Source organism: Chionomys nivalis, chromosome 15 (assembly GCF_950005125.1).
Source record: "Chionomys nivalis chromosome 15, mChiNiv1.1, whole genome shotgun sequence".
Taxonomy (NCBI): domain Eukaryota; kingdom Metazoa; phylum Chordata; class Mammalia; order Rodentia; family Cricetidae; genus Chionomys; species Chionomys nivalis.
In genome coordinates, this window is record NC_080100.1 from 40,949,653 (window position 1) to 40,960,889 (window position 11,237).

Sequence of the window (11,237 nt, forward strand, 5' to 3'; positions counted from 1 at the left end):
TACACATATATATGAATAGAAGAGTTTGTACGAAGACTGCTACAGTTACCATCTGACCATTTCTCTTAATTATGTCTGAGAACACAGCTTTAAACTCAGATTATAATTTTAAAATTTCTCAGTTTTATGTCCTTCTTTTTTTTCTCAAAATGCCATCTGTGTAACAAATATTAGCAAAAGGAAATCAAATAATGGAGAAAGAGCATTCCTGTTTCTTAAGAGAGTCAAGGATTCTTGAACTTACTGATGATTAGAATTCCTAGGCTATCTTTTCATTCACTTTCTCCTAGTTTTTTCTTCCTTCATTTTCTTCCCCACTTTTTTTTTTTTCAATCTATCTTTAGTTGTGATTTCGTGAAATTGTGCACTTTGGGAAAAAAAATAACTAATAGAATCCTTAATACACCTCATCCAAACATGTGTTTACAGTAAAATCCAACAATTTCCTAACAAGTTCAACTGGATTTGCCCAATGATTTTAAAATGAGACAGGAAATATTCCAGTTTGCTCACATTCTTTCAGCAGCCCTTCAAACTTCAGAGACAGGATTTTAGTCCACGTGGCGAGACATGCCTACCTGGAGCTGAGTTAGTGTCAGAGGGTTCGAGGAACCTTTGCAGCTCAATGAATTGTAGAACTCAATAAAGGTGTAGCCTTCCTATGCTGTAGAAAGCTGTTCTGGATTTGTGCCAAGGATTTTCAAGCTCTTATTTCTCCTCTGCCCTAGGCAATGATCAGACAAGCTCTAGGCTAGGCAAAGGTGTGACAACACACATCAGAGACAGACCCAAGCCAGTCATCATCCTTAATAGGTAGCAGGACCTTTGCTGAATGTCAGCATTTCCCATCCATCTTAAGACTGTGTCCACTTGTAAGTGAAGCATCAGCCGGTGCGCACACATTGTGCAGCATAGATACTCTGTATATGTGTGCGCACACATCAGTGCAGCATAGATATTCTGTATATGTGTGCACACATACCTGTGCAGCATAGATATTCTGTATATGTGTGCACACATACCTGTGCAGCATAGATACTCTGTATATGTGTGCACACACATTGTGCAGCATAGATACTCTGTATATGTGTGCACACACATTGTGCAGCATAGATACTCTGTATATGTGTGTGCACACATACCTGTGCAGCATAGATACACTGTATATGTGTGCACGCATACCTGTGCAGAATAGATACTCTGTATATGTGTGCACACATACCTGTGCAGAATAGATACTCTGTATATGTGTGCGCACACATTGTGCAGCATAGATACTCTGTATATGTGTGCGCACACATCCAGTGCAATATAGATACTCTGTATATGTGTGCACACATACCTGTGCAGCATACTCTGTATATGTGTGCGCACACATCAGTGCAGCATAGATACTCTGTATATGTGTGCACACATACCTGTGCAGCATAGATACTCTGTATATGTGTGCACACATACCTGTGCAGCATAGATACTCTGTATATGTGTGCGCACACATTGTGCAGCATAGATACTCTGTATATGTGTGCGCACACATCCAGTGCAACATAGATACTCTGTATATGTGTGTGCACACATACCTGTGCAGCATAGATACTCTGTATATGTGTGCGCACACATTGTGCAGCATAGATACTCTGTATATGTGTGCACACACATCCAGTGCAACATAGATACTCTGTATATGTGTGCACACATACCTGTGCAGCATAGATACTCTGTATATGTGTATGTGTGCCCACACACATACATACTCACATACCTACAAAGAAGGTTGCATGAGAAGAATTACAATACCATAAAAGGCTCTTCTATAGAAAGAAGTTTTTGTTTACGGTAATGGGTAAGTGAGACAGTCTTGGTGAAAATCTCATATCTGTGTATGACACCTCTGTGCTTTTAACATTAAAAAAAAGAGCAAGACACAGCCTGTGGCAACAGAACATGCATAGATACTTCCCTTCATAAATATACAGTAGACAGTTCTTTCGTGATGAAAGCGATGCTCATAAGAAAGGCATTTAAATGGTAGATCTTACAAGTCAGAGAGAGATCTTTCTTGTCTATAAGTGTCTTTCTACTTTTGATGACTCTGCTCCCAAAAAGCCCTGAATTGCCAGTGAACTTGAAATTCAAAAACTCTAGCCATTACCTAAAGAGATCCTGAGCTACACTTCAAAGCCCAGTTAGGTTAAGTTCATTGACCATTTGGTAGTTAAAATAAGAGTCCCAGAACTGATGAAAAGGTGATTTATGTATGGTTCCTTTCTTTTCTAAAAATACGATTCGCCTCTGGGATCTCTCCCTGCACAGTGAGGCCCCAGCTCATGCAGTGGGCCTGGCATTTCCTCCAGGGTCTTAACGCATTTGAAACAGTTAAATATAGATGAAAGAGACTGTAATCTTAGCTCTCAAAATATTGATGCCTGGATTCTTGAAATTTATTTTTCACAATTAAAAAGATAAAAATGAAACTAGTTTTCTCCACATTTAAAGAACGTGAGTTTTACAGCAGTTTTAGCCACTGGAGACTAGAAAGGGGATGGGGGTAGAGTCATTTGCTGTGCCCAGCTGGCCGACCACTTTCTCCTTTGGTTTAAACATGCTTCTCAGGGTACAGCTAAATTTATCACAAACTAAACCAGTGCCAAGATATCTGTCAGCTTGGGTGGGAACTATTCATTTGCTAACAAGTATAACACATTGACACACAAGAGAGTCTTTTTTTTTTTTTGCAGTTTTTGTGGTTTTATTTAAACACAAAACGTGCACGCAAGCCATCTACTCATTCTCTTCGCTGCGCAGCCTGGCGTTGGGATTGGTGACTCTGATGGCCAGCTGTGCTGCTCTTTCCACGATGGCTTTTCAGTTCTTGGAGGAAATATTGTGAGCAATCTCAGCACAGTAAGACTTGTTGCACATCAGCAGCACCTCCAGCTCCTTGACATTGTGGACCAGAAACTTCCGGAAGCCGCTAGGCAGCATGTGCTTGGTTTTCTTGTTGCTCCCATAACCAATGTTGGGCATCAGGATCTGGCCCTTGAATCTTCTCCGTACCCTGTTGTCAATACCTCTGGGTTTTCGCCAGTTTCGCTTAATCTTGACATATCGGTCTGACTGGTGCCGGATGAACTTCTTGGTCCTCTTTTTGACGATCTTGGGCTTCACAAGAGGCCGGAGGGCAGCCATGATGCCGTAAAGGAGATGGCAGCCACCTTGCAGATAGCGCCGAGGAAGAAGCCACACAAGAGAGTCTTAAGGGAAGATGAGGGTGCTCAGGTACCTGGGTGAAAACGGTTTTATGCGAGGATCAGGAAGCCTGGGTTTATCTTTGTCCTCAACAGTATCCTAAGCATCCAGGCTCTGTAATGAAGAAAAACAACCCTCAACCACAAACCAGTTCTGTTAACATGGGGTACCTTCCTCCCTGTATCCACGCCATCATCTAACTTTGGATAATGCCTCTGGTGGCGGTTCAATCTCCTGTAAGGTTGGAAGTGGGAAAGGGGAACCCCTCAACCCTACTCTGAAAAGCCACCTGACAGTCCTCGATGCCAACGATCCTTTGTGTCGCATGCAGACCTTGCACTAGCTCTGCTCCTGCTGGTGGTTTCCAGCTATTACTCCACAGTCCTCCAGCCCCTGAGACCCATGCTTGCAATTCTGCTCTCCCAGGACTCCCTGAACTTCTTTTGTTTTAGACTAAAGTAGGTTTTAAGAGCCCAGCTCAGGAAAACAAGCCAGCCTCCTGGTTCATTTTTTCCTCTACTTCTTATTATGCTAAAATTTTGACCCCAAAAGTGTTAAATCAATAGTTATCAATCTAGCCTAATGCATATTATGTACATATGTGTCTTATTGTATGTATATATTTGCATATATGTCTTTCTATATATATATATGTGCATATGTATGTGGAAAGACACAACATAAAATACCTGAAATTTCTTCCTAAGACACAAAGGGAATAGAATGGAACCAAGAAAATGGTCCTATATAAAGGAAAATAGTTACTAATTATTGATTTAAGTGAGTATTTCACATAATATAATCTTCACTTAAGGTAAGTATCATTCGCTACTAAATGTTGGGGGGAGCTGTGGGCTGTGTTCCTGCCGCCCCAGCTCCTGGTCACCTAGCTAGCTTATGCCCCAAAATAACAACATACAAACTGTATTCTTTTAAACACTGTTTGGCCCATTAGCTCTAGCCCTTACTGGCTAATTCTCATATCCTGATCAACCCATCTCTAATAATCTGTGTAGCATCAGTCTTACCGGGAAAGATTCAGCATATCCGACCTGGCGGCTTGCTTCATTGCGTCTGCTCTGGAGAGGAGCGGCATCGTGTCTGCCCCAGAGAGGAGAGGAAATGGCATCTGAGCTCACTTCCTCTTCCTCCCCGCATTCTGTTGTGTTTACTCCACCCACCTATGTTCTAACCTATGAGGGCCAAGCAGTTTCTTTATTATTTAACCAATGACCTTCCTCCATCAACTAAACCCAAATTCACACACAGGGACATCAAAGTTTAGTGAGGCTGAATGTAAACCGAGACTGCACTTTCGTTTCCTGGCCACCCAGACCCAAATAATCACATGGAAACTATATCAATTACAGCACTGTTTGGTCAGTGGTTCAGGAGTATTTCTAATTATCTCTTACATCTTAAACTGACCCATTTCTACTCATCTGTGTATCAGCACAAGGCTGTGGCTTACCAGTAAGGTTCCGTGTCTTTCTCCTTCTTCAGCTACATGGCGTTTGCCTGACTCCACCTTCTTTCTCCCTGAATTCAGTTTAGTTTTCCCGCCTAGCTCTATTCTGCTCTGCCATAGGCCAAAGCAGCTTCTTTATTAACCAATGGTAATAAAGCATATTCACAGTATACAGAGGGGGAATCCCACATCAGTTGAGTGATGGATGAGGGTCACAGAAGGCAAGCTTACAAAGCTAAGCTCACTCAGATGTTGGGTTGCTTCTACTAAGGCATGTGCAGCTTCTCCCAACTGGAAGGCTGTCTCCCAGCACTTTCAATTGAATTATAACCAGTGGTTCTCAGCCTTAGAGTATCCATCCCAGAGGAACAATTGGCCAGATCTGGGGACATTTTTGGTTGTCCCAACTGATAGAGGCATCCTAGTGAGTGAAGGCCAAGGACACTGTTGAAGTCCCTTCAGTGCTGGGGATAGCCTCTAACAACAAAGCATTGCTGAGGTCCTTCAAGGCTAGAGATAGCCTCTGGTCCAAAACATTGACATTGCTGGAGTTTAGAGTGTGATGGATGGGATGATGGACTTTTAAAGCCACTTCATAAAGAGAGGGTTCTTTTGTCTGTGCCTTACTCCTATGTACATTCTGTCCTATCACAGATGACAGCAGCCTTCTGAATTTAACTCCCTACCCCATGGTCAGAAGACGGAAGAGAAGGTTCTTCGGGTTGTGTTGTCTTGTGTCAAGCTAGGCGGTTCCCCCTGGAAACTCACCGCCAAGATCACCTGAAAAACACCCCAGAACTGGAAACCTCCACGCAGCCAAACGCCGAGAATGGTTTTGACCACCTTTTTTATGCTTCCTTCTTACTTTTATCTGCCTCTCCCTGCCCTTTTCAATAATTTTACACTTGAAAGCAGCTGCCGTCAAGGAAAAAAAAAAAGAACAGATTCAAAAAATGCAGCCTGTTTTTAAAAGGGTTTTTAAAAGTTGACATTGTGCATGTCTGCTCTGAACCATGCCATGACAGATGCAAGAATTATGATTTTTAAATTATTTAAAGGTTTTTTTAAAATGTATTATACAGAGAAAAATTATTTCACATATAATAGTATATCTGTAGCTCTTGCTGATCTCATGTTAACCATTTACCAGATATGAAAGATGTCTCTAAACATAGAAATCTATTTTAAACAGCAAAACTGTTCAAAAACGCAATCTATGAGTATCATTAGAAATAATACTATACCCGAACACACACCACCTCACGTGTTGTTTTCCCTGCACTCATTTACATTGTCTTCCATTCTGTCAGAATCTAAGTGTCAACATTAAAAAAATCATAATTTATAATGCAACAAAACCATATATATGAAACATACATTTTGTAAATACTCAATAATCCTATTATCTTCGTACACTGCATATGGGCAACTAATTTCCTTTTAATCCAATGGTGTCTTTTTAAGCTTCTTGGAAAATGAAGTTATCCAGTTAGGAAATGGTGTAGTGACCTATACAATTACCCTCAGATGTAAAACTGAATATTATCACATTTTGTTTGAATTGAAACCTGAAGCATGGAGTCCGCACATCAGCATAGTGTTCAATCTTTTAGGGCATGCCGGGATTAGCTCAGAACATAAACTCTTTAACATTTTACATTATTAATGAAGAAAATGTTTTAGTTAAGCTTAGCTTGTCTCATTTTAGATGACTATGCAGATACGGCTTTGCCAATGTTACTCTGTGTCTTGTCTTAATGTCTAGCATCTTGAGAGCAGGACACACTAAGCAATACTGTATTTTAGAAAAGGGGGGAGCCACCTACTATGCTTCCATGCTCATGGCTCTGTTCTTCCACTGGACTGGTTATATGGTACAAATCCCATTTTCTTTTCGTTTCTTCTGTCCTCCCTTTGACCCTTTCCCCAAGCAGAATTCGCCGTGAGTTGGAAGGTGGATCTTTGCACTTTTTGCCTTGTTCTCCATTCTCTGAACAATCTTCAAGTCAGACAGGAGGTGCTGGTGCCCAGCCTTGAGAGGGACAAACTAGCTTCAAGTGGTGGCTTTAAGCCGGGTCTGGGTAGGCACTTATTTGGACACTGATATCAATATCCTGGCCTAAAAACAAAATGGTGTAAAGCCTTTCATTTTACAGAACATGGAAAACATGGATAATTATTGTATCAGGTTGAATTCTATGAAATGGCTGATATCTGACTGTTTTGACCTATTTAACAATGGCAGTTTCACATAATTCAACCTAATATCTGGAAAGAAATCTGTACAGTACTTTAAATTTTTTCCTATCTTTTTGTATTAAAAGTGAAAGAATTCAGGGATGAAAAAGGCCTCCAAAGTCTCTCACTGGTCTGCATTTCCGTTCCACCAGTTGCTGTGGGCTAATCTCTTGGAACCCCACACTACATTCCACTGGGCCATTAACTAATGCATTCATTGTTACAGATATGAGTGGATTCACTAGAAGGAATACTTCTGACAACTTACAGGAGAAAATTATAGTTGTTCTGAATTGGAGTGTTCATGAAGCAGTGGAAGGAATGTGTTATTTAGACTCCTGACAAAGCAAGGAACCACTCGCTCCCAGCTCACCTGGCCCCGACATCTTGACTAAGCCTAGTATTCGCTCCAGAATACAGGTCTCTTCAAGTGAGATAGAGGTTATCTCATTTATGAACTATCGTTTCTAAATGGCATGTTTTCAGCCCCCGTCTCTGTTCTGTCACACACTCTGACTTGACTGAACCCCACACTTCAGCCTCGTTCCTAGCAATCCATGCAGACTTGCTAACGGATAAGCCCGCGGGTGCAGCACGCTCCTGTTGCTGCCTGACCTAAATCGCTCCGGCTTTAGTTTGTTTGCGTTTGCTCTCTCCTTTGTCGCAACGTGATAATAACACCTTTTGTGCAATTGTCCTTTGTACAACTGAAGACTGTTAAAAAAAAAAATCAGGTCTCACCTCCATGTCTGAGAACGCCATGGTAGCTATTCCTGGAGATGGGAATATGTCTAATCGCCTAGCCAGACTTCCGTATAGTCCAAGCACCTTACCTTTTATTCAGTGCCTGTTCTCCAGCCTTTGCTCAGTTTTATAGCTCCCATAGACACACTCTGAGATTTACAAAAAACCATGAAATAGCAGGTCCTAAAGCAACATTTAGTAATCTAAGCTCTGATAACTATGTTGTCTTCTGGTTGCCATGGGTGATTCACCACCTCCCCTTAGATAGCCAAGTGAATCCGGTAGGAGCTGCCCCTCTCTCCTGTCACCTTGCCAATGGACTGTCGCAGGTGTGGTTCCATGAGATAAAGCTGCTGCCTCCCTCCCTGCGGAAGGTTATCTTTGAGCTTACAGAAACACCCAGCCCATCTGGCGTAGGAGAAAATGCTGACTATTGTCTCACAAACAAACCCACATGCTTCAAACAGAAAAGAATGACACTTTTTTGTGTGTGGCACACACTCACTTTATCACCATAGTTTTTATTACCTATTTTAGCTTTTCCTGCAAATTGTAAAGAATACATTTTGTGTGTGTGTGCGGGGGGGGGGGGGGACCTGTAGAACATCACCGTGTATAAAAGTAAGCATCATCCGGACCCCCCCTCCACAAATGTTTTGTGTAAAACCAAGTTCCTGGGCTCTAAATCAGTTGGAGGCAGACCTAAAGGCTCCTTCGAAGAAATATGAAGTAACCGTAAGGCCAAAGTATCACTTCAGTGTCTGACCCCTGATGTGTAGCGTCTAGATGCAGACCCACTGTGAGCTGCCCTATTCAGGTACATTCATTGTTCAGGTACAAAAAAAGCTGTAGATGCAGCAAGAGTCCTAATGCTGGCGAAATTCTCAAGCCTGCCCAACCTTTGGGTTCCTCCTCACGCGGGTGAAAAGTTAGGATGTTCATATTTAGGCAATGCTGCCACCTAATGGAAGGCCCAGCTTCACAATGACACAAAGCAAGTATTCAAATCCGTCTCAATTATTTTAGACAACCTATGAATGGACCAGATTAACAACAAACCCATTAGGACTTCCAAACTGTGAACATCTCAGGATTGGAAGAATTACGAATTTGTCACGCAGCCTAAGTTCCTTCTTCACACATCCATGCCTAAGAAGCAACATCTCTGTTTTCCTTCTGTTCTGGAATATCACGACAGAAAATGCTTACCGTTCCAGTAACTATAGGTAGAATGAGGAAGAACAGTGCTACTATATCAGCCTCACAATAAGTTGCTATAACTAAATACAGCATCCTCAGTACATCCAATAACATAAAATGACTGAGTACAATACACTTCAAATTTGAGAAAAGTTGGGATAGTTAAGTAAGTTGTCTGGAATAACTAGTTAACCTCTCCTGGGAGCAATATTAGGACCATAATTTAATCAAAATAAATTCTAAATAAAATAAGTATTCAAAATTTAAAACTTATGAATAAATAATAAACATGAAAAAGACTTATAAGTATCCGAGACGTTAATGTGGGAAATAAAAGCCTTTCTCAGCGTAATACCAAAGGAAGATGTGATAAAGAGAAGATGGATGGGTTTGACATTATTTTTTAAAAGAGGGTAAATGTTCTATACAGTAAATAATAGACCAAATTAAGAGGAAATAGTATTTTCAGTTCATGCAAGAATGAGATTAGACCTGTACAGCACTTGGGGCGGTCTCAGTTGTTTACAAGACTCGCACTTTTCCCAGCACTGCTTGCATGACTGTTGGTCTATCCCCTAAACTGAAAGTATGAAAGGTAACAATCGCATACATTTTGTTTAACACTGTTTCTCACCTCCTATCATAGTGCTGTAAACACACCAAATAATGAAAATATATGCATTGAATGAGTGAATAGTGAATGAATGGCATGAGAGTATTTTGTGAGTCAGAGGAAGAATCTAACTTTCCAGGAGAATCAAGAGCTAAAGAATCAAGGCAGTAATACACCATAAGCTGTAATGATTCACCGATAGCATTAAACATATCAAATACACTAGTAACAAAGACTGCATATATGAGCAACTCTGAAAGGCATGCATATAAATCATTCAAGTTCCTGGGGACAGGAGGAAATTTCAAATATAAATATTCCCTTGTAGCCAACAAGAATATAAACTGATCTGACCTTTCTGGAAAGTATTTTGGTACTATGCATTTTTCATGCACACTGTAATTTCACATTAAGGAAGTTCTACTTTTAAAAGTTCAACAGTGGGCCAGCAAGAAGACTCAACAGGGAAAGACTACTCTTGCCACCAAGCACATTAGACCCCTGAACTCACATGGTAGGTGGAGGTAACTGACTGTCTTGCAGGTTAGCCTCTAATCTACACACACACACACACACTGAATAAATGTTATTATGTTATTTAGTGTTCAACAAAAAAGTGAGCTAAGATGCATTTATTTATTATTTTAAAAGTCATACAAGAAAGGACGTTTTGTAAATATGCCTACATTACATGGTTAAATATGGTGTATCCTTTCAATGGATACCGTGCACCAGTTAAGAATGCTCACCATGTGTATTTATTGAAATGTGTGGTTTTGTTGTCAGATAGAGAAAGGAAATAATAGGAGACTTTCTAGAGAGTTACCCTCTTACCAACATGACTACACGTGTGTACATTACAGAATCAGAAAGACTGTTTCCCTGCAGGATGCCAACATTTCTCTCTGGGAGGTGAGATTTGGAGCAATTGTATTTTCTTTCTGCATATCTGTGATTTCTGACTTTTTCACAAAGAGCATGTAGTATGTGTATAATTTTTTTCAGGGAATAAACACTGGCATTGACAATATATATTAAAGGAAAACATGTTATAATACAGTATGTATAGTATGATACAATATTTGTAAAAAAAGAAAATCACATATAAATATATCTATGTATGTATATATATGCATAAGAAAGCTAGAAGACCATACACTACTATGTTAATAGCCGTTATCCACGGGTAGTGGGATTATGGGTGATTATTTTTCTTTTTGCTTTTCTGTGTTTTCTAATTTTTCTACAATGAACATGTATTACTTGTGTAATAAAAACTAATAATAAAAGTTTAAAAAATATGTAAAGCAGACATTTTGAGTCATTACTTCTTTCTCTCCCCCTTTTCCACCCTTGTCAAATTGTGAGCAGTGGGATGTGGTGAGGGAGTGCCAGGGTGACATAAGAAGATAGAGGAGAAGGGGTGGGGGTGAAAAGTAAGAGGGGGAGAAGGGAGGGGACAGGGAGGGAGAAAAGGAGGAGAGAAAGAAAGCCATCCTGTGAAATCAAGAAAGGAACATGAAAGGGACTTTGGGAACTGTTTCACCAATAGCAATCTCTAAACCCAGCTCATCTGACAGCCACAAGAAGACCAAAGGAAACAGCATTAAGTCATTTCCTTTTCTAATAAAAGGGTACAAGTATGTGCTTGGATGCACACACATACTCCTGCAAGTGCCCACATACCCAAAGAAAGATCTACCACTTCCAGCTGGGCAGTGGTGG

General features: G+C 40.6%; 1 protein-coding gene and 1 pseudogene across 1 annotated transcript in view; one reads left to right on the plus strand and one right to left on the minus strand.

The window, feature by feature from the left end:
• The window catches only part of Rgs7bp (regulator of G protein signaling 7 binding protein), a 104,452-nt gene extending 93,628 nt beyond the window's left edge, over window positions 1–10,824 (plus strand). The window contains exon 6 of the mRNA XM_057789585.1: window positions 5,372–10,824. Within this exon, the coding sequence (XP_057645568.1) occupies window positions 5,372–5,463 (92 nt within the window). The 3' untranslated portion in view covers window positions 5,464–10,824. The remainder of the gene's footprint in view (window positions 1–5,371) is intronic.
• Window positions 2,316–3,680, minus strand: LOC130887271 (60S ribosomal protein L32-like; annotated as a pseudogene).
• Window positions 10,825–11,237: the final 413 nt, after the last annotated feature.